General features: G+C 36.6%; 1 protein-coding gene across 3 annotated transcripts in view; it reads left to right on the top strand.

Annotated features, from left to right (window-relative positions):
* The first annotated feature begins 2,928 nt into the window (after positions 1–2,928).
* The window catches only part of LOC109084264 (ral guanine nucleotide dissociation stimulator-like), a 26,572-nt gene continuing 4,521 nt past the window's right edge, over positions 2,929–24,979 (top strand). The window contains exons 1-10 of one of the 3 annotated variants that reach the window (XM_042729928.1): positions 2,929–3,484; positions 19,847–20,151; positions 20,239–20,313; positions 20,551–20,744; positions 20,847–20,971; positions 21,306–21,521; positions 22,144–22,247; positions 22,506–22,590; positions 24,613–24,690; positions 24,884–24,970. In XM_042729928.1, the coding sequence (XP_042585862.1) occupies positions 3,341–3,484; positions 19,847–20,151; positions 20,239–20,313; positions 20,551–20,744; positions 20,847–20,971; positions 21,306–21,521; positions 22,144–22,247; positions 22,506–22,590; positions 24,613–24,690; positions 24,884–24,970 (1,413 nt within the window). In that variant the 5' untranslated portion in view covers positions 2,929–3,340. Of the gene's footprint in view, positions 3,485–5,794; positions 6,224–12,471; positions 12,779–19,846; positions 20,152–20,238; positions 20,314–20,550; positions 20,745–20,846; positions 20,972–21,305; positions 21,522–22,143; positions 22,248–22,505; positions 22,591–24,612; positions 24,691–24,883; positions 24,971–24,979 lie in introns of those variants that run through there. The other 2 variants (XM_042729929.1, XM_042729927.1) reach the window with 2 other exon arrangements.

The following is a 24,979-nucleotide window of genomic DNA, read 5'->3' as shown; positions in this document are numbered from 1 at the left end:
TTTTTTTTTTTTTTTTTTTTTTTGTGAGTGGGATGAATTAATGCACATTCACATTTAGTCTAGAACTACAGTAACATCATGTTCACACAGCGCACACAACGCCTCCGTACTTCCGATTTCTCCCAATATGGGAACAGAAGACTTGTCAGTCAAACAATGGGAATACAAAGTAACTGGCGTTACTTTTTTGAAAAAGTAACTCAGATATTTTCTTGTAAATTAAAAAGTAATGTGTTACTTTACTAGTTACTTGAAAAAAGTAATCTGATTACGTAACTCGCGTTACTTGTAATGCATTACCCCCAACACTGCTGTTTATTCTTTCTTTATTTTTCTCAGTCATTATGTGTCATACATTGTGTGTGTATGTGTTTCTCTCTCTCTCTCTCTCTCTCTCTCTCTCTCTCTCTGTGTGTGTGTGTGTGTGTGTGTGTGTGTCTGTGTGTGTGTTCTGTACTGATATGGAAACTGGCAAAAGGAAAATGTTCTGTGTCAGGAAAAGGGGAACTCAGAATTGTTTAACTGATGTTATAAACAGGAAAAAAGGAAAAGCTTTTAAGAATGTGTAGACAGTTGTTTACAGCATGTTATGATCGACGAGTCGTTGCACAATAAAGAGGATCCAGAATTTCTGTGGCATCCTCTTTGGCAATAGCATGTGTATCTGTCACCATATGTCTCATTGGTCTTCCAGTTAGAGGTCTAACAGTTACAGCTATTGCCACTGGCATATATTACTTTAATTCCACATAACAGATTCATCTTGCATGACTTGTGACTAATAACATTTTGAATGTCTAGAAAGGATACATATTTAAATCATTCTTAACAGTACAGTAGCTGTCTTCAAGCTGTTAAAATAGTCTGCTTTAACATGTGGTTGTTGAGGTACAGCCCTTGGAAAATGTTATTTTGAGAGAGAAGTTTCCCATCTACGTGTAACGTTTCTTCATGATTCCATGCCAGTCTCCTGAGGCAGAGTGGAACATTGAAGTGAACGGCTCCAACAGTTCCTCTCCAATACCACCCTGTCCTGTCTTTGTGTGGAGTTGGATCTCTGCGTGTGTTCAGACAGAAGCTGTGCTTCCTTCCCTACCTCTTATTCTACAACACACAGTTCTTATTTAGAAAGTGTTTATAGAAGCAGGACTTCCTTAACACAACTGTTCTGCAGGGTGTTCAGCAATTGTTTTGCGATCTCAATAATTTTTGTGAGAAAATTAAATAATGGATTAAACAAAAATACAATAGGTTCACTTCAACTGAAGCTAAATGCTTCAAAGTCTCTTCTACAATAAAATGTAAATTTTAAATGATTTGCAATGCAAACATCACATTGCATGATAGAAATTAGAGATGCACTATATATTGGCTCTATAGTGATTATTGGCTTGTATTAGAGATTTTTTAATCTATCCATATAGACTACGTATTGTACACTATTCATAAGTTTGGAGTCTGTACGAATGTTTAATGTTTTATGTCTTATGCTTACCAAGACTGCATTTATATGATCAAAAACACAATAAAAGAATAATATTATTATAATTTAAATAAGGTTTTTGATTCTTTGATGACTATAAAGTTCAAACAAACACTATTTATTGCATCCTTGCTGAATAAAAGTATTAATTACTTTAAAAATCTTACTGACCCTAAACATCTCAACAGATATTTAATTGTGCATGCTCTTTTTTACATTAAGATTACCTTTACTCTCATCTATCACACGTTAATTTTGATATGTTTACGTATTAACAATATAATCTTTATCAAATCTCAAAATGAATATCTATTTTTCATACTGTAAATTATAATGTTGGTATGCCTAAATTCGCTCATAGCATAAAGCAATTGATTATTTTTTATTAAGATGTTGTATTACGTTTAACATCTCCTTGGTCTGTGTTTGAAGTTTGAACCGTTAAAGCCATCATACGTGAGAGGTAGTGTTTCAACAATCCATGTGTTCACAAGAAAACTTGCACATGTCTGGACGTGAATGGAATGACACGAATGCAGTCAAGACATGTTAGTGCATATTCTAAATGTCACCAGACAGACTACAGAATGCAACTGAAGTGATATAGAAACTTCTTTTTTTGCACACGTCTTTGTGGTGAATATGGTGCTCTTGTGCAAATACAGTGGCCTCTGTGGACTTCATTGCAGTTCCTCTAGGCATCTCTTTTCAAAGGTTGAGCGTTTGCTGTCTCCATGGCAACCACATCTCTCTATGGCTGCGTAGGATATCCTCTGCATTTCAAAACAGTTCCCACAGTCTGTGCTTTTATAATAGATTGCCACCTCCCTGTGGTCCTCAACTATGCCTGCCATTAGATAATCGTCACATGCAACCCTCAGATATCGAACTGTGTGCTATCCGGGGTTATGCTTTTTTATCCTGTTGCATGACGGATGTGTGCATTTGTCTGCATCCGTTAACTCGCGCAGAATACAAGACAAATATCTCATATACTGTTATGGTTAAGGTTGTTTTAGAGTAGGACAGTTGTTTGTGGTCGAAAAGCTTCGTGACCTAGATTTAATGATAGGACATTGCAATTTTTTCAACTCTTTAATGGATCTGAGTGTATGTCGGCCATTTATATGTGTGTGTGTGTGTTGTAGGATCCAGACCCAGACTCCCAGCTGCACAGGTCACTGGGCAGACTGGTCACGCGAGTGAGAACACACTCTGGGCACTTTGTTTGTTGCTCGAACAAAATGCACAGAGCACATGAGCCAGAAAGCACTTTTCCACTGGTGAAGCGCTCTCAGATACACAAACACAGGGTCTCTAAGGGGCACGTCAGGGGAAAAGCACAGCAGAAAACAGAAAACACCCGGCCAAACATGTCTATATCTTCATGAGGAGTGTGTGAGCAACAGCTGTGGACTGTATGCAGTGCCTTAAGAGGGAGGGAGAGAGACACTGTTCTGCAGAGACGCTGCATTTTAAAGCAAGATCTACCTGCATACCTACGTCGCATGTATGGGTGTGGGTCTTTACATGGTTAGGAGATTGTTAGAGAGTGAGACAATGTGCAAAAGGAAGCACTGGGAGGAGGTCGAGTCGTTCAGATTTCTTACCGTCTCCTGATGCGAGAGAAGTAGATGACAGCTGAGTGTTAGTGACAGCTGCAGCAAGTTCCTGTTTGTGTTGCGTGTAACTATTGAAGAGAAATACACAGAGAGAGGCGAGTAGTTTTTGTGTGCGAAAGAGACAGCGCCTGTGCACTCCCTCTTGAAAGGGAGAGAGAGAGAGAGAGAGAGAGAGGAAGGGAGGGAGTTGTGTATCAATGAGAGAGCAGACAAGGGGGAGCAGCATTCCTCTAATATGAAGCAGGCGCCTGGACAGCAGCCTGCACTCTCTCCATCGGGTAAGATGGAGCCCAAATCTCTGTTCAGCCTGCATAAAGCCCTGGCTCAGCCTGTGAAGATGTGCATGTTTGATTTCCCTGTCTCCATCCTGGATGATCTGGTAAGAGAGAGACTGCAGTCGTTTCATTTTGATTCATCTGGTGCGAGTTGGTGTGTGTGTGTGTGTGTGTATGTGTGCATGTGTTTTAATTTAGTAAAAGTATGTGCTCACCCTTTGGCTGTATTCTACTGTTTTCATGCATGCTGGATAATAGCCAGTGACGTTGTGTTTTCATGGTAAAAGCATGTCAGTTCTTGCTGTTCCCGGTCTAGAAACAGGTTACAACTAATCAATAACAGCGTCTGGAGTTAGTTATGAATGTCTTATGCTCAACAGTGAGCTCTACTTTTGGCATACTGAACAGGATGTTGTTGCTATGCTGCCCGTGGCTGTTTTTTTTTTTCTTTCTGTGGCACATTTCGGCCAGAGATGTTCAAGAATGATGTGTAACTTTTTCTAAGTGGCAGGTGTTTTTATGTGTCAGCACTTCTGCAGGTGTGAGTATGCATCTAGGTTACTGAGCCCTTCTTTATCGCATATTATATGGTCCACTTCAGTACTGCACTGGAACTGCTTCAACTTTTATGAGTCAACCTGAAATGGATGTGATCCACTCTTGGTCATGTGGGTTTTGTTTTGGATTTGTTTGAGTAAATGTCAATGAAATGTTAGAAAAAGCAGCTGGGTCATGACATAATGCTCATGTTTGTCCACATATATTTATTCATATAAAATATGATAAAATGCACGTCATACTAAAGGGACTTCATGTAGGATGAGCATGTTTCAAATTAAAAAATTTAAATTCATTATATATATATATATATATATATATATATATATATATATATATATATATATATATATATATATATATATATATATACACACTGTATATCAGGGTGATATAACTGTAAATAACACACTTCTTGAAAATAAATCATTAATAAGTAGTTTGGCATCTTTTATTATAATCTCATAGAAAAAAAGCCATGACTTTTGTAAAAAAAAAAATATATATATATTAAAAAAAGCTAACTTTTTATTTGAATTATTACTTTTAGAAATAATAGTTTACATGTGTGTGCTCAAAGTGCAAGGAAAATATTGCTTATGTTACTGAATTAATTCAGTTTAAAAATAGTATAGTTTTTAAAGGTTTTTAACATGACTTGACACTTGTGTTTTGAGCTATTGATTTTTATAAGAATGTTTCCTTTTCATTATCATGGACACTCTTATACTGTATGTCATTGACCAATTCTAAACAAAGTCATAATTTGTCTCAGTAAACACCTTAAATTGATCTCCATTGATTTCAGATCTTAATAAACTCACTAAACTAAAGATTCATGCACATGGCATGGCACAACACTTTTTTTTTTATTAATGATTACAATCTTTTCAGCTGCAATGTTTGATGACAGTGGTATCAGATTCACTTGTATCCATGGCTCAGCCAGTAACTGACTGTACTTATTTGTGACTGGACAAGGCTTTTGATATAGCTTCTTATTTGGCCTCAGTGGTGAGGAGAAAGTACTTTTAAATGCCAAGTTCTGAGTGTCAAAGCATCTTAGAATTGTAATGGAGCTCCAGAGAATACAGCAGGGTAATAAACTGAGCCACAGAATGGTGTTTCTGTGGCACTCAAGAAAGGAAAGTATGTGAGCTCTCAGTGTGAAAAAGAATCTGAGGTTTACATACTACATTGGGTCAGTGAATTAAGTTCTTGACCTATTTTTGAAAAGAAACTTGGTGACTTTCAATACTTATAACTGTTGTTTTTGTTTGGATTGCACTCCCAAGAAGTGTTTTACACTGGCCTGTTATAGCAACATCATTGTTTTAAGCCACATAGATATGCACTGACAAGGTCTGGCCTCTTGAACATGTGTATGTGGTCTGTGTTTGTGGGTCAGGTTTTGTCTAGACCTTTGACAGTCCATACTGCAGCTTATCCTGCTATACCTAAAAAATTTAAAAAAAAAACTCTAAATAGCCTTTAAAGTGTTTATTCATTTAGTGATTATTTTCACTATTTCTTATCAGTCTGGTACCTTGACTTTGTTTGACTTTTTTTTTTATACCTGTGCGAAATCAGACTACATCAAATATGAACAGTATTGTAGTAATAATAAATTGAATCTAAAATAAGTAGTTTTTGTAACTGGGTAAAAGAACTTGCTTTGGTGGAGCTAGTATTAAAGGAAACCGTAAGGGAAAATGATACGTTTTTACAATGAAATCCTGTGAACACCTGAAATTGCTCTTACGCATGATTTGATTTCTTGTTGGAACAGAAAGTTGTCACACAGGTTTTTAGGTTTGTTTGATTGCTTCATTTTCTATTTCATTTTGTGTGGGAATTCTACTGAATTCCCAGAGCAGCCTGTGCATCATAGCCAATGCAAATGATTTCAGAGTAACCTTGAGCGTGTAAATAGAAGAGCTTATGACAAAAACCTCAGCAAGCATTGTAGTGTTCAGACGGTTGAGAGAGTGAGAGTTCTGTTGCGCGTTCCCTGCGTATTGATACAGCTGTTTGCGTCCACACGTGTCGGACAGGGCCAGTGTTTTGGGGTCAGCGAATGGCGAAGGAATATTTTGCGCTTCCTATCTATCACAAGATTGAGGATCTCTTGCAGTTGACACTAAAAAGTCTGAATTGAGAAGGTGATGTGTTGGAAAGACAGGTTTGATCAACTTGTTCAACTGATATGCTGGTGCGGCTTGGGCTGTGTGTACATGAATGGAGCTTTGTACTGTGATTTGGAAAGTTTAGAGGAAAGAAAACAGGTAAGAAACATTTATTTCCTCTAATAGTCTAAAAATGTAGTTCATCTTACCAGATCTGGTTTAAACAGTTATATTAATGTACATAAAATGAATTTTTTCTTCATTTTAGTTCTTCTTAAGATAGTGGGCTATTATTATAAAGAAATCTGTTCAAGTCGGTCAGACTACAGTTTGAAATGTCCTTAAGGCAGTAGTGTTTGTGTGTGGGTGTGAATGGATACCAACGAGTGACAAGCAGCTTCCTGCTCATTTTAAACCAATCTTGGCTGTGTTAGTATCTTTCAGGTGCTTTCTACAGCCTGAGAAGTGCATACCTTAGGTCATTCTTTAGCCTGACATAGTAAAGAAAAAGAAAGAAAGAACAACATCAAGAAGTCAAATTTTCAAAACATTCTAATTAATCAGTCAGAAATGATGTTATACTTCAGCTTTATGGAGTTGTAAGCTCCTCAAAATCAATAAAACATTCTCAATTGCTTTCCCCTCATAAGTTACCACTTTGTAATAGTGTATCTGGTTATAATATAAGTATGCAGAAAAGGGAAAAAATGTTTCAGGCTCATTACATTTGTTCCTATTTGAAGTTGTGCACTCTCAAAATACATGTGTCCTTTATCAGGATAACACATGGCTTGTTAGGAGGGGAGACTGGGTTCAGGTTGAATATTGTTTGCTAACACTAGAACACGAGAACTCTGATGGCCTTGATAACCGATAGTAGGAAGGCTAATAGAAAAGTTCTGTAGCCCTGTTTAAGTGTCCAGTGGAAAGGGGCTTCCAGATCCTATAATCACCTTTTGATATGTCTGGGCCAAATGAGAAGAGTGATCAAATGAAGCTTCTCCAAAGATTTATAAACCATGCTGGTGCTGTAAGAGAACAACAAGCTGTTATCTGTCAATCTCAGCAGAGAGCAGCGCAAATAGTGGTTGTGCAATTGAGTTCCAGAGATAGCCTAAGTATACATGTTACAGCAATCCCAAACTTTTGGTGTTATGGGTCATTATTTCTGTTAAAGAAAAATATTCCTGGTCATTTAGGTCCATATTAGGGGTGTGACGAGACACTTATCCCACGAGAGGAGACGAGGCACGAGACTAGTTCATGAGAACAAGACGAGACAAGATTTTTAGACTTTTTTAAAGAAATCCTCAATGACTCAGTATATAGGGGAAAATGGTATTTTATTCAACTGAAAAACACAAAATACAAAAAATGTTTTTTTGCATTTTGAAATCAACTTGTGCTTTATGAAATTAAACTTCTATTATATATCTACATAATATAATATATATATATTATATGCAGCAATAAACAACATGCAAACTAGAGCTGCACGATTCTGGATAAATTGAGAATCATGTTTTTTTTATATAAATTGGAGATCACGATTCTCTCACGATTCTGAAGAAAAAAAGATTAGAAAACTATGTTTTTTTAGGAGATCTAGTTTTGGTTTTGACAAAATGTTCACTGCTTAAGTCTTTCAAAAATATATTAATTTGAGCAAAATAAAAAATAAAAAAAATGAAGGAGTCAGTGTCTCAGTTCATAAAGACTTGTTTCGCTATTGGAATCTCCTGAATGAATGATTCAATGATTAAATACTTTTTTTAAACGGGTAGTTGTCGCCACCTCCTGGCGGAAGAGTATAAGCGTTACAACACATACACGTGTTAAGATACTTTAGTTTTGAACGCTATTGTACAGAATAAGTGTTTATGCCCAAACTATAAACTTTTATCTCAGTACTAAGGTAAATTAAATATCTGTAACACAGAAATAATGATGTGTGGTTGAAAAGACTATTTGTGTTGCTCTTTCTGGATTAGCAGCAGCCTGAATGATTCATTGATATGGCCAGAGACAAAACGTGCTTCTCACACTCCACTGACACGCGTGATGTGAAATAGTTGTAATTGACATAGCTGAATCGTTGTCTTTCAGGAATAAGATTGCATGTGTGTTTGAATTGAGATCGTGATCTTTAAACATTAATTGTGCAGCTCTAATGTAAACTGTAAATTGTTTTGCGAGGATATCGTCACGTTCTCGCGGGACACATCCGTACCTCGAGATCTCGTCACATTCCTAATATTTGTGAAATACAGGTGCTTCTCAATAAATTAGAACGTCGTGGAAAAGTTCATTTATTTCAGTAATTCAACTCAAATTGTGAAACTCGTGTATTAAATAAATTAAATGCACACAGACTGAAGTAGTTTAAGTCTTTGGTTCTTTTAATTGTGATGATTTGGGCTCACATCTAACAAAAACCCAACAAATAAAAAACTCTAAACTCAACAAATTAGAATACTTCATAAGACCAATAAAAAAAACATTTTTAGTGAATTGTTGGCCTTCTGGAAAGAATGTTAATTTACTGTACATGTAGTCAATACTTGGTAGGTGCTCCTTTTGCTTTAATTACTGCCTCAATTCGGCGTGGCATGGAGGTGATCAGTTTGTGGCACTGCTGAGGTGGTATGGAAGCCCAGGTTTCTTTGACAGTGGCCTTCAGCTCATCTGCATTTTTTGGTCTCTTGTTTCTCATTTTCCTCTTGATAATACCCCATAGATTCTCTCTGGGGTTCAGGTTTGCTGGCCAGTCAAGCACACCAACACCATGGTCATTTAACCAACTTTTGGTGTTTTTGGCAGTGTGTGCAGGTGCCAAATCCTGCTGGAAAATGAAATCAGCATCTTCAAAAAGCTGGTCAGCAGAAGGAAGCATGAAGTGCTCCAAAATTTCTTGTTAAATGGGTGCAGTGACTTTGGTTTTCAAAAAACACAATGGACCAACACCAGCAGATGACATTGCACCCCAAATCATCACAGACTGTGGAAACTTAACACTGGACTTCAAGCAACTTGAGCTATGAGCTTCTCCACCCTTCCTCCAGACTCTAGGACCTTTGTTTCCAAATGAAATACAAAACTTGCTCTCATCTGAAAAGAGGACTTTGGACCATTGGGCAACAGTCCAGTTCTTCTTCTTCTTAGCCCAGGTAAGACGCCTCTGAGTGGCTTAACAAGAGGAATATGACAACTGTAGCCAAATTTCTTGACACATCTGTGTGTGGTGGCTCTTGATGCCTTGATCCCAGCCTCAGTCCATTCCTTGTGAAGTTCACTCAAATTCTTGAATCGATTTTGCTTGACAATCCTCATAAAGCTGCGGTTCTGTTGGTTGGTTGTGCATCTTTTTCTTCCACACTTTTTCCTTCCACTCAACTTTCTGTTAACATGCTTGGATACAGCACTCTGTGATCAGCCAGCTTCTTTGGCAATGAATGTTTGTGTCTTACCCTCCTTGTGAAGGGTGTCCATGATTGTGTTCTGGACAACTGTCAGATCAGCAGTCTTCCCCATGATTGTGTAGTGAACCAAACTGAGAGACCATTTTGAAGGCTCAGGAAACCTTTGCAGGTGTTTTGAGTTGATTGGCTGGTTGGCATGTCACTATATTTTAATTTTTTGAGATGGTGAATTGGTGGGTTTTTGTTAAATGTGAGCCAAAATCATCACAATTAAAAGAACCAAAGACTTAAACATCTTCAGTCTGTGTGCATTAAATTAATTTAATATACCAGTTTCACAATTTGAGTTGAATTACTGAAATAAATTAACTTTTCCACAATAGTCTAATTCATTGAGATGCACCTGTATTACAATTTCAAATATTTTTTTTTTTTAAATTTGAATATATTTGAAAATGTAATTTATTCCTGTGATGGCAAAGCTGAATTTTCAGCAGCCATTACTCTAGTCTTCAGGCTCACATGATCTTTCAGAAATAACTATGTTGTTTTGTTGTTCAAGAAATATTTATTTTCAGTATTGAAAACTGCTGTGCTGTGTCATATTTTTGTGGAACCATGGTACATTTTTTAGGATTATTTGATGAATAGAAGTTGAAAAGAACAGCATTTATTTGGAACAGAAATATTTTGTAATGTGATAGATTTATATTTTTGCAGAATAAAAGAAAAAAACCTACTCACCCCAAACCAAACTTTTGAATGGTAGTGTACATTAATAGTACAGCTGAAAATGCTGTTATGTAGTTATTGTTCAATTCTAAGGAAAACATTTTACTGAGAAAAGTACAAAATGCATTAAATGCAGTATAACATGACACTGGATTGAGAGTTCACAGAGCGCCTGAATAAATAAACTGTATGATGTGCATTAATGTGAATTCTGTGCTCTTGTTCTGATGCATAGAAAACTTACAGTATAATAACTCTGTGTGATTGCTCTGCATGGCAGCTGAGCATAACTAACAACTGTTTCAATTCAACAAGAGATCCCAGGGTTATTCACATCCAGTTCAGTTTGTGCTGCCTTGAATTATGGCTGCAAATCTATTATCAGAAGTAGTCACAGGAAACATCAGTAAAAGCTTATGTGAATCCTAATTAAAGCTTAAAGTAATTGCAGAGTAGTTGAGTTTAAGGTGCAAACATTTTTACACTTAGCTAGCTCTTATTCATCCCAATAATACCGGCAGTTTTGTACTTTATACTGACACCTATAGGCCCGACTGCTCTATGGATATTGAGTTTGTTATATTGTTTGCTTCATTTTGTTGAGGTGTAATGTTTATGCTTTGTAAAGTGCCGCAAATACTGGCTATACATTTTATTGTTGCAACTATAATCAGTACTAAACAATTGCATGACATGGATGGTCATGACATGATAGCGACTTACTCCATGGAATTAATAGCTTTTTCTAGAAGATTGTTTTCTCAGGGTTCACCCAAAAATGTAAATTCAGTAAATAATTACTCACCTTCATATTGTTCTAAACCCATAAGGCATTCATATTGATGAAATTCGTGCATCTGCAACGTAAAAAATTAAGACTTTACTCAACAATTTCTTCTCTTCCCTGTCAGTCTTCGACACGCATTCACGAGAGTGCACAAGGCACTGTTGAATAAAGTCTATATTTTTGATTTCTTCCTGAACAAAAAGTATTCTCGTAGCTTCATAGAATCACAGTTAAACCACTTTTGTTATATGTACTATTTTAATGATGTCCTTATATACCCTTCTGGGCCTTGAACGTGGTAGTTGCATTGCTCTCTATGTAGGGTCAGAAAGCTCTAAGATTTCATCAAAAATATCTTAACTTGTGTTCTGAAGATGAACGAGTAATTAATGACAGAATTTTGATTTTTGGGTGAACTATCCCTTTAATCTGGTACATCACTCCATCAAAGTATTTATTATTTGCAAATATATTTATATATTCAGTGCACCCTATTTCAGTGCAGGTCACAGCTTCCAGCACAGAGACGTAGCATTTTCCTTCACTTAGACAGCTGTCTAGATTTCACGATGTAATCATAATGGTTACCTCAGGGAAAACACCATCCTCCCCAGCAGGTGCCTCAGACAGCTGCTGCTCTTTCTCGCAAAAACACTGTTCCTCTGGAGGGTTTCAATTTCCTTAGGAGCTTTATGTCAGTGCTGCAGTCATCCCCGAGAGAACAAGTTAGCAGTATTTTCCAACAGAGGGCGCTATTAGTATACAAAGGGTTTTGTTTTGTTTTTAACTGGTATTTTTTTACTATCTATCTATCTATCTGTCTATCTATCTATCTATCTATCTATCTATCTATCTATCTATCTATCTGTCTGTCTATCTATCTATCTGTCTGTCTATCTGTCTATCTATCTGTCTATCTGTCTATCACCTTTTTATTTTAAATTGATTCATTTACAACAAAACAAAGCTGTACAATATGCTGAATAGTCATTTACGAAAGACAATGAACAACTGCTTTAAAAAGTTATTTTCTTTAAAATAAATACATTTTTATTGTTTTGTTTAGAATAGATATTCCTCATAGTGCCACAAAGCCTGGATCATCTGTAGACAATATAAGTGTTAAATGCACCGATTATTTTTGTTGTTTTTATAAGTATTATTATTTAATTATTGAGTCACTTTAACTCATTTGAGCAAATCCTTTTTATTCACAAATACCTTTAATGTTTAAGCCATAAACTAAATAATGAATCATACAATAGTTTAGCATAACTGTTTCAATTGTTTTCGTTTATTTTTGGCATATGAAGTTACAATCAAGCGATTAAAATATTTTTAGTAGCTCACAGCAGAGTTTCCCGGAACTTGACGTCACGATTTTAGTCATGGAAGGGGCGGGGCCACACGCGCGCTCGGGGGGTTGAATTTGCGCAAGGGGCGGGGCCTAGCGGCTCAGGGTATTCCCTTCAGCCAAACTCGCACAGACATACACTCGTTGCTACAGCAGAAGTCTGGGTGACAGGATATGGAGTCAGTTATAAAATAATACATCGTAAACAGAGGTGAAGTCTTTTAGTAATGGTCTACATTATGGGGATGCAGTCGGACGCCCTCGGTGTCAAACCCACGTCCCTGGACGAGCTGTTTGAGTCCAGCACATGGAAAATTAAAAACATTTGGGATGGGGTGAAGCTGGAGATCGCACCCGGAGATGGATGTCCGGTGGTCTTAAATAGTTTTACGCATTTGGACCCTGACCTGCCTGTCCTGGAGGTAATACACAGATTTAAACTAACTTATTTCCATTATCTATGTATGTATAGAGAGAGAGAGAGAAAGAGGTAGACACATACATACAATGTGTGTGCGTGTAGATAGATAACTCCCACAATATCAGTACAATACACTACAAAATATATATATAAAAAAACTGACAGTATAGTATTTAGAAATATTATTTTACTTAGTTAGAAATGACATTTTGTGCGTATTTCTGCTTTGAAATTCATGTGTTTATGATATAAGTTTGTATATATATATATATATATATATATATATATATATATTAGGTTTCTTTCACTGTTTTATTTCTAGACATTTCATTTCAGCACATTGTTTGTAGCTATAGATTGCTGTGCTGGCATGAGTGTTTTTGTTGTACTTTGCCAGTGTTTCTCTCTTTTATAACTGTTTGCACATCTGCCACCTCAGTTACAAATTCTGCTGGTTTTATATGATCTTTTTCTTGTAGCTATATGTCTTACACGTTCTTGAGACTGCCAAGATAAATACGACAAGGCAGTGTAAATGCATTGAACAGAATCTCTTGTTCTCGATGGCCTACATAAAGTAAATCAAAACTCCACCATGATCTTGGCAAGAGCGCTGTTTTCCTCTTATTCACTCCGTCTCCAACTTTCCCCTCTCTAATTCTCCTCAGGAAAGGCCATGGAAATCAAACAGTCAAATGAGAATCTCCTTCCCTTCCCTTTAGGTATTAAATGAAAACACAGCCTTTAGTTAAGGACGTGGAAAGAAATGCTGTAATATGGTATTTATTATCTAGGAATTTTGCTGGCCTGTTAATACAATCCAATGTTATTGATGTCCTGTTATTTCTATAGTTTGTTTGTGATGAGATTGCCCACACTAGTGCAGATATGTTAGCTGAGAATGAATGATTATATTTGAGAACCTCTTATTTAATACATGACAATGCATTTACTTGTCAGTTGTGATTAAAGACTTTCATTATTGATTTCCTATTCGTGACTTCTCAAGCTCTCCAGCGCAAAATGTTTTTCTTGAACACGAGGAAATTATTTTATCACCATGGCAGTCACACATTTTTTGTGGTTGCTAGGCTGTTACGCTAAACCTGTGATATCTGACTTTGGTTTGTGAACAACATGTCCTTTTTTATCTTGCATTTCAATGGCAACAGCACATTGTTGTGACTTAAACAGCAATTCACACCAAAACTTGTTTACGACGTTGAAGCTTTACTCCAGTCACACGCAAAAAGAAGGTTCCAGTGTGTTACCAGCTGCTGAACTTCACTGGACTAAACCTAATCTGCTCTCATTACACAATTAGTAATGGTTAAATCTCCCATTCCACCCACTAGAGCCTCTTCCTTTGTGGGTGCATTTGCTTTGACTTGTGGGTGCTGTTTGTTTTCCTTCCTCATTACAAAAATCAAAATTTCTTTTCCATCCATTTTAATGTGAAAATGGTTGACTCCTCTACTTACAGATGTCCAAAAAGTTGGCTCTAGGTTAAGCATAAGTGATGGATGAAGTAACTTTGCTGTAAATCCTTCTCTATTATCTCTGTCTCTCTCATCTTCTTTCATTTATGGCATATGTTGTAAAAACGGCACTGCAATCACTTATCTCTGTTTTTATAGTGATTCAAGGCAGCCGATGGCTAGGCAAGAGCTCAGAATTGGATACATCAGCTCTAAAGATTGAAACCAAATCAGCCAGATGTAAAAGTACCCTTGTATAATAGATCATTACAAGCTCAGAACATAGATCAGCTAATCTCTTAACGTAACAGCTGCCATAAAGCAGTGTAAGGTCTTGTGTGAGAGCACTTTAATGCTGTTATTGTCGAAAAATGAGTGGGTGAATTTGTTACGATCAACTTGAAAGAGACAGTTTGTTTACTCTAAAATGCGCCTCTGCACATTAGCTTGATTTGAGCAACAGAAGCTAACTCTGGGAAAATAATTGTTTATATATTTTATAATCTTGACAGGCTTAAAAATATATGTGTTTTAGATTTTTAAATATGGTCCAAGATACTGTCAGCTTGTAAAGAAAATAATATACAACATACACTGCTGATCAAAACTTTGGGATCAGTAAGATTTTTTTTTTATGTTTTTGAAAGACACTGCATTTACTTACTACCATAATATTGTGAAATATTATTACAGTTTAAAATAACAGATTCCTGTTTTTAGAATTTTTTCAGCATCAATTACTCATGTTTGCTCCATCACTCCAGTTCAGTGTCTCATTATCCTTCAGAAATCATTTTAATATGCTGATTTGCTGCTCAAGAACCATTTCTTCTTCTTCTTCTTCTTCTTCTTATTGTTATTATTAGAGTCTTTGATGAATATAAGTTTCAAAAGAATAGTATTTATTTGCAAGAGAAATCTTTTTCTACATTATAAATACTTTTACTGTCACTTTCGATCAGTTATTCAAAAAAAAAGTGCAAACTCCACTGTTTGTAAAGGTTCTTTGATTGTTTACCAGTGAACAGCGGTCATAGAATTGACTGGCACTTTTGTCACGGGGTTTTCACTTTAATACATTTTGTCATTGTTCTACTGTGTTTGTTAAAAGTGTTTACAAATTCTGCATTTTTCTTAAAGAGGCCTTTGTGTGATAGATTGAATTGGGAATGTCATAATGGGGCCAGCAGAGCTGAGCTTTGTATAATGAGGAGAACAGACAGGGGTTACATTGACACATACAGAGATGCTTTTGTCGTGAAAGATCTCTTGAATGGAAAGAGAGGGATGAGAGGGAGGAATAGTGGGATGGCAATGAAGAGAAAACAAGGATGTGAGAGGCAGGAAAGGGGAAAGTAATAGGAATACGTAGGTGTGCATTGATGTATTTAAACAATTGTACAAGGCGTTAAATATAAATACTTAATACGCCACTGTTAAATCAGGTTTGTTAGGTTAAATTTAGAAAAGCAGCTCAACTAGTAGAGCATATAGTGCTACGGATGCCAAGGTCATGAGTTCAGTTCCCAGGGAACACACACATGCTGATAAATTGTGTAGCTTAAATGCACTGTAAATCACTTTAAATAAATGGTTTAAATGGTACATATGTTGTTTTTCATATAGAATGTAGACAAATACATGCAATGTGCGGAAATGATCTGCTCTCAGAATAGTATCATGCATTCCTTATATCTTCATCTGCGATATACCAGAGCCAGACAGCAACCGCACTCAGCAGTTCCGAGCCGCACTCCGGCAGAGTCGGGTAAATCTTTTTCCAAGGCTTATATTGAAGAATTCCTTCCTTAGCTCTGCTAATCTCATTTTGAAGTGCTGGAACAGATTTCACAAAAACCTTGGCACAACCAAAACACAGGCAAAAAAGCAACAGCAGCTTCCAGTTATTATTAACAACATCCAAGCCAAAAATTTTTTAAAAATAAATATAAGCTCATCTGAGGTTAATGATTATAATTAGCTCAGTGATTTTTCCCCCCATTGTTTTGGTGAAAGTTGATGCTCAGTAAAAACTGTAATATTACAGATACTTTTTAAATTAACGTTTTCCAATATAAAGTAATGTTTTTCTCTCGTAAGAGATTTAAAAATGTCATTTATTTTTGTGATGGCAAACTTGAATTTTCAGCTGCCTTTATTGTAGTCTTTAGTGTCACATGATCCTTCAGAAATCATTATTGTGAAAATCATGACACATTTTTTTCAGGATTCTTTGATAAAAAGAAAAGCATTAATTTGAAATACACTTTTGTGTAACAATGTAATAATCTTTACAGTCTCTTGACAGTAAATTTAATGCATCCTTGCTAAAAAAAAAGAAAACATTAGTATAATCTTTTAAACGCTATTGTATTTGAAGAATAAACCTGGAGTTTTAGTATTCCAACTGCATGGCAAGTTTATACCAACTGTCACATTATTTATCTCTTACTTTGAACACAATAAGCCATGGTTTGAAGTCAGAAGTCTTCAGCAGGTGATAAAAAAAAGAAAAGGTTGGAAACTTCCAGAATAAGGCGGATAAGAAGATAAATCACCTTTTCACCTTTCTCTGCCTTTTTTCCACTGTAGATGTTTGCAGCAGTGACTCTATGCTGAGGTTTAATGTGCTGTAACCAAGTGTGCTGAAAAACCTATTGAGCAATGCCAAAATACACAGACCGCAGCTTCGCTCTGCATATCCAGTCTCTCTCTAGGTTAATAACTCGTACAGGACTGTGAATCTTGAGAGAACATATGAAACTTAATCCTCACGGCACACATAAGCATTATTTTGCTCCTGAGCCATTACTAAAAGAAAAGAGATTTGGTCGGAGCTCACAGTGGCTTAAGCTGTTATCTGTTCAAGACATTTATAAATATTGTATTACGAGATAAAATCATTCCCAGAGACAATATTTGTCACAGCTATGTGTCCTACCCAGCCAAGGCAATAAAAGCAAACATGTGCTGAGGTATTTAGACAATGTTATGACACATAATAAAAATATGAATGAATGTAAGCCTTTTGAAGCCAGGCGTATTAATGATCAGCAGGAGGACCGGCAGATTGATCACTGCTGCTTTAAATTCCTTTCATCTGACCTCATCTATTTACTTTCTCACTTTCCGTGCAGAATGTGTTTTTGCATTATGCAGTTTTTTCAGTTTTACACCAGACGGACAGCGGTTTTGCAGTTTTTCGGCATTTCACGCCATGAGCAGCACATTCGCACAACATTCGCACAACACTTTCCTGTTTAAAAACAGCTAGTTTTGCATTCAAAAAGATGCATTTTTAAAATTGGACTACTTTCAACTTAATAAAACTAAACTAAAACTAAATAAAATGTCTTGTGTGAGTATGCCATGATAAACCAAGCTATCAAAAACACAGCCTGTTGATATCTATTTTTAATATAATCTTGTTTTTCCTGACGTGAATAAGTTAAAGAGGACACGTAATAGGGCTTGTCCTCTAACATCTTTTAACTCCTCCCTGATTTTGACAGGAGGAATTCTGCATTGTTTTCGTGTTTTCTTAACATTGTTTGTGAAGGATGCAGCTGTCTAGGAAGCTGTTACGCAGTAACTTTTTAGCGCTTTTTGTCTTTTCACAGGAAACCCTGTGGCTTTAGTGGATCAGAGGCAGTCGAGGGGTTCACAGATCAGAGTAAATGCATTCTGTCAGGCTTTTTTGTGACTGTTATCACCTCATACTATTTTAAACAAATGTATTTAGGTAAAATGCAAACCTGTGATTAGTGATAAACGATATTCTTTCACCATATAAACATTTGTTACGCTTTCTCTGACTATCTGTAAAGGTGAGGTGGATTTTCCCTTAGAAAGTACAGCTGAGTGTAGAGACGGACCTTTATAGTGCTCTGGTGTTGTGTCAGGCAGGCCCCCCTTTTTCAGGCCTGTTTGGGTTATCCTACAGTTGCCCATCCGTTTTAACCGGAGTCAGAGGGACTTTCCAAAGTGTGTGTGAATTTTTGTTTTTGTTTCGCTTTATTGTTTTGCTGAGGTGGTCTACTTTCCCTTTTCTGTATTTACTTGCACCAAGATAATCTCATAATATAATATAATGTTGTAATATAATATAATATAATGTAATATAGATGTAAGGTGGTTTACTTCTCCTTTTGTTCATGTCTTCATTTACTTACACCATGTCCATCTTTAAATTTAATATAATATTATGGCCACTCATCCAAGGTGTTTCTTTGCCTACAGCCTTGGATGGATTGATAATATAAGTCTATATCCACTTTTTCTTCATTTACTTCATCTTTAAATAAAATATAATATAATATAATTTAATATTATATAACATAAATTGCTGAAATACTCTGAGATATCCATTGTTGTTTGTAATCATCAGAGGCAAATTGTCTCGCATCTACATCTTGTGTGTTTTACAGGTTTGTGTAACATATCTGAAACCGAAAGAAGCGTTGTTCCTTTTTTTGCCTATTAATGTACTTCCACAATACCACGGCAACGATATTTGACAGAAACTGTTATGTGGCATGCATGTTTGTGTGTTTGTTACCATAGCTACTCCTGGACAGAGCCCTGGGGTTGGGTTATCTGTTTAAGCAGTCATCTCCTGGCTGTTCTATGTCCATGCACTGACTCACACCCACACTTACACAGGATACACCCTCACACGATTGGCTCACTGCCTAAGGCAAAGCTTACGGTCACTTCCCACAGTTCCCTGGGATTTCCCTCTTACTTTCCATAATGACGTCAGGTACAGTACTTGAGTTAGTTGCAAATTACTGACTGCAAACTTTCTCAGTTTAGCATTATATTATATGAGATCCCTACTGAATTAAAGAGTACAGTTATATTTTTAGTTTTCATAATCATTTATGTCAATCGTTGTTGGTCAGAGAGTGAATTTAGACTTAAATGAAAATTTTTAAACCATTTGTTTGCAGAATACATCAGTCACAGGTGATCCATTTCAATAGGTGTCTGTGTCTAGCGAAAGGTGCTAAGTGCACATTTAAGATGTGGCATTAAAGGGCTGGGTTAGCCATGTGACAGTGGCTGATAAAGAGCCACAGTCTTGGTCTTGTGTGCACGGTGTTAAGGCTGTGTGTGGATTAATGAAATGAGCAGTAATCCCCAACTCACCCTAAAAGCCCCGGCTGTGCTAGAACTGTATGACCTTGTAAATTCACCAAATAAATGCAGTGAGAAGAATAGCACTTGTAAAATAATCAGTCATCTTTGCTGCCATTAGTTATGTCAAGATGCTCTGTGTGAGACTGAATGGTTAAATTGTACTTCTGTATCACTGATAAGCTACTACTAAATATTGTAGAAACGTAATTTTCTGTAAAGTTGCTTTGCAATGATTTGTATCGTAAAAAGCGCTATACAAATAAACTTGAATTGAATTGAATTGAATATTGACTTATTATCACATGACACTCTGGAATACTTGATTCTGATTGGTTAGTCACATTCGTCAATGAAATATGTTTTGCATAATGACCACAAAATTGTATATTTAACCATTTTCTGCAATAAATATAATGTCAGGAATACTCAACCCTTTTCTTTATCTGTAGAGCTCAGTTCAGGAGATCGGAGAGGAAGTAGAAGACGGAGCCATCTATACCATCACACTCCGAAAGGTGCAGCTCCACCAGACGGCTAGTAAGGGGCAGCGATGGCTGGGCGTGGAGACAGACTCTGCACTCAGTTTGTATGAGACATGCAAGGGTCGGACCATTAAGGCTGGCACACTGGAGAAACTAGTGGAGTACATGGTTTCGGCTTTCAGAGGAAAGGACTATACATACGTCACTATTTTCCTCTGCACCTACCGAGCTTTTGCCACCACCAAACAAGTGCTGGACCTGCTGCTGAACAGGTAAACAAGCCATCAACCCCAAGTACTTTTGGAAATATTAAAACATACACTATTATTTTACTTAAAATGCATTCTTATCTATGTAAGGTATGCCAAACTGCATGATCAGCCAGTCTCAGGCAAGCCAAAACTCTTCTCAGAGGACCACACAGAGCTTAAAAAGTAAGTATTTACAGCGTTCAACTGAACCCAATTAATTTGGCTGCTGTTAAAAGAGAATTTGTGATTTTTTATAATTACCATATTATAGTTACCATAGCAGACAATAATTATGTTTTGTTATTATTGGTTGTACTGTATATTGTTATATCCTATACCACCTAATCGTGATTTAATATAATTATTGGTATCGCACAGAATTTTTATATTGATGCATTCTTATTTTTATGTGCATGGCAGTACTGTCTCATCTATCCTGGGTGCATGGCTGGATCAGTACTCTGAGGATTTCTGGAGCCCTCCCGACCACGAATGCTTGCAGAGCCTCATATCCTACTTGCAAATGAACTTCTCTGGATCAGACCTCGAGAGACGAGCCCGTAACCTGATGGAACACTTCCAGCATCGGCAACACACCGAGGTTGAGCTTGAAGGTACTGATGATGAAGTAACCCACTGAATCTCATATTAAAGGCTAAACAACTGAAAAGCAGTCTTCCAAACTGATTGTTTGACAACTTGCCTCTTCTTTGCAGGTGATCTGTGCACCTGCCCCTTTGCTACACCAGAGGAGAGCAGCTTGGATGATGAATTCTCTCCCTCACACTTCATGTCCTTCAGTCCTGCCCTAGTCGCTGAGCAGTTAACAGTCATGGATGCGGTAAGAGTTAAAAAATGGTCAATCTTTCAAAAGTTTAAGCAATCTTATTCGGTGATGAGTTAGTAGTTGTGGATTTGGTAAGAGTTAAAAAATGGTCAATGGTCAATCTTTCAAAAGTTTAAGCAATCAAGGACATTGCTTTATGGGGACTGTTTATGCACAAAGTATATGTTAGTCAGCAAGTTTTGAAGAATTTACAGATTAAAGTCAGCTGAGAGAATTAAACCTGAGGAAATTATTTACTCAAGTCATTACATGCCGTAAATGTAAATAAAGTTGTCCTGCAAAAACATTCTCAAGGCTGGTGAATGCAATTGAACATTGTTTTTTACAGGAGCTGTTTAAGAGGGTGGTTCCATACCATTGTTTGGGTGGCATATGGTCCCAGCGAGATAAGAAGGGCAAAGAGCACCTAGCACCCACCATCCGTGCCACTGTTTCTCAGTTCAACAGTGTGACCAACTGTGTGATTGCCACCTGCCTGGATAACAGGTCTCTCAGACCCTTTCAAAGAGCGAAACGCATTGAACACTGGATAGAAGTGGCCAGGGTGAGGCACTATTTTAACTGTTTTTTTTTTTCATGGAATATAGTCAGAGGCACAAAATGCAACATACTCTTTTACCTACATTTTTGCAAAACTCCAAAATCATAAATTTCACTAATTATGACTCATTTTCACTCAGTCCCATTGCATGGTACTATGTTATGCTCTTTTATCATAGTACATAATTTGTAAACTAATACATTATGACATTTTCATCACATAGCCAGCTACATGGCTTTTCTGACATAGTTGCCATAGGGATGTTTTTCCAATGAGCTTGGGTTGCAAAAATGGGGTATGCACTGCATGGTGGTGCAACTCCAAAAGGGACAGCAAAATCATATCGAAGAAGCAACTCAAATGGTGAACCACAATTTTAAATGCTAAACCTAGGAATGCCCTAGTGACCACATTACAATGCTTTGAAAACACCTAACTACCACATATAAATTCCCTAAAAACACCCAAGGCAAGTTAGCATTATTGTAGCAAGTTTAGGCATGGGCCAATGGTTTTGCTTTATTATAGGAACACGAGACTTTGTTTATATAGGGCATAATTTTATTCTCAAGCAGTCCGTAAGTGTTGTAGTTCATGAACATCTTTTTGTTTGTCTTGACATCAGAAATGCCGTATCCTGAAGAGCTTCTCTTCTCTGAAAGCCATCCTGTCCGCCTTGCAGAGTAATGCCATCCATAGACTGAGGAGGACCTGGGATGATGTGTCCCGGTAAGAGTTTGAATGGATTTTTGTCAGTAATGATTGGCCAGAGTTGAGGATAATACTTTAGCATTAGCATTAGCCAATGATTAATAGTAGCATTCTTTGTGCTACCTGCTTATATGTTCAGTCATACAAACCTTTAGTTAAAGCTCAACATTTTTTATGAAACAATGAGCAAAAAATAAGAATGCTAGTTAATTACAGTGTTTGGATTTCATGTAGCTGTAGCTGTTTGTGACTTGACCAGTTTTCTTCTGCTTACAGGGAAAGCTATCGCACTTTCCAGGAGTTGTCTGAAATTTTCTCAGATGACAATAATTATTCCCTCAGCAGAGAGCTTCTCATTAAGGTGAGTAAAATGGTTGTTGAAGGGGTCCACGTGTGTTTTGCACACAATTGTTCCCAAAACATTCCCCCACACACACGTTCCAATTGGGTGAAATTACACCATGAAATAAATAGATCAGAATAATACTGTTTTGATCAGTTTACTATTTGCAATGGTGACTATTCACTATTTTTTATAGTGTGTTTTTGGTTAATTAATATTAAAGGGTCAGTTTGACCCTCAAACATCATTATAATTATTAATAGTATATGGAACTTAAAACAATTTTAAAAAATCATATTGTCCCCGTTTTTTGTTTTTTTTAAATATCATAACAATTCATTCAGTGATATCTTGATGACTGAACTAGTAAATGTTTCTATTTAAAAAAATCTAGTCACGTTGCAAGTCACATGTTCAAACCCCCAGCGTTTTTCAAATTTCTAAAAGTGCACTGTAAGCCACCATGTTCTCTGTATCTGTTGTTGGGGGAAGACAGGATGTGGTTATGTCAGACTGTCATCCACAGGAAAGTTTAGTGACTTACCAGTCTTTTCATTGCCTGTAAAACCATATATGTTTCTATAGCAGCCACAGGGTAAACAGAAAAGCTGTATTCAATTGCATAGTATGTGCGGCCTGCTGGCCCAACGTCCTGCTTTCTATGGCCTGCTGAGTTTTGTTGAGTACAGCGTCAAATGCCTTTGTTGCACTTTTCACTAGTTGGCATGCTTCTGCATTTGATAGACGTCTTGAAAAGAATCCATTAGTGTTAAAAGCATTATGCAACTTTGAACAGTGAATTTTGCACAGTAATTTTGTCCTCAGCTCTGCGGTTAGTCATGCATGTTGTGTAAGATAAGACTCGTTTTCAGAGAATATATACACCATATACTATTTTTTATACCATATTACCATTGTTTACGCAACTGAATAAGTAATTTTTAAGGAAATAATACTTTTATTGAGTAAAGATGCATTAAATTCATCAAAAGTGACAGTAAAGAAGACATGTATAATGTAACAAAAGGTTTCCCTGAAAAAAAAAATTCTGAAAAAAGTATTGTGGTTTAAATTATGAATAAATTAATCATTTTTTGCAATGATAATTATTAGGAATTTTTAGGAATGTTAATATTTGTATATTTTAAAGAAAGTTTTGATTTATGAAGGATCAATTTTCCTATTTTTGCCATCACAGGAATAAATTAAAATATATTGAAATAGAAATTATTTTAAATTGTAATAATTCTCAATGTTTCTGTTTTTACTGTATTTTTGATCAGATAAATGCAACCTTGGTCAGCAAAAGAGACTTAAAAATCTTACAAACCCCAAACTTTTGAACAGTAGTGTACATTCTCTGAAAATCAGTCTTACACAACTTCACTTATAATCAAGTAAACCGATCTTGTTTTAACAAAACAAAACAAAAACTAAAAGACAAAAACACTGAAATGTTACAATGTTTTGTTAGTGAAATTGACTTGTTGTGGCAACCTAACGTTCCATGACACACAAATGTGACTCACGAAGATTAAGAATAGGTTCAGTTGAACTGATGTTATCTAGAAATCTTAACCGCAGAAGTGACTTCTGAAACTTGCCTTGAAAATAGCTGTCCTACGATAGAGGGAAACCAAGCATGACGAAAGCTTTCCTTTATGTACATTCAACATTAGAGAGCAAACTAGAGCAGAACATCGGAAAGCATCCTTGGAATGTGTGCTGAATTAGGGAGCTTGGTAGATTGTGTCATTTGAGTTGGTTTTTTTGATTTGTTAGTGGGTTTTTTGTATGTGCTGATAGGGGCTTGTGTACGTCCAGATAAGGCTTCCCCAGGGTGTTGGCTGGCTCTATCACTAAACACCATGCAGTCAAACTCACGTTCATCCTGCGTCATGGTATATGATGACAGTGCAGTCTTAAGATTTTACTTTGACAGGCTTATCTGCCTTCAGGTTATACCGCTGCTAATACTGCGTCAATGTAAATGCTTTCCCTTTTAAGACCCAAATTGATTTGAAACTGATGTCTCCACAGGAGGGCACCTCCAAATCTGCCATCGTCGAGATTAACCACAAAGGAGCCCAGAGAAGACACCAGCAGCAAAGAGACATGGTATATACAGAAATAAATGGCACATAATTTCAGTTGAACTTGATATTTATTGAGCAACAGTGCCCTCTTATGGTCAAAAGGGGGCAGAAATTCTATTTGTAGGGTTTACAAGAAACTGTCCTGAATGGAATTGTAAACTGTATGTTTATTTATTTGTTTATTTAGTGTCTTTCTTCTTCTTCCTGTTGTTTAGGGTGTTGTACAAGGAACTATTCCATACCTGGGCACTTTTCTGACTGATCTAGTCATGTTGGATACTGCTATGAAAGACCATCTTGAGGTGAGAGTT

Source organism: Cyprinus carpio, chromosome B8 (genome assembly GCF_018340385.1).
Source record: "Cyprinus carpio isolate SPL01 chromosome B8, ASM1834038v1, whole genome shotgun sequence".
Lineage (NCBI taxonomy): Eukaryota > Metazoa > Chordata > Actinopteri > Cypriniformes > Cyprinidae > Cyprinus > Cyprinus carpio.
Note: the sequence above shows the minus strand (reverse complement) of the source record. Positions and strands in the feature narration are given on the sequence as shown.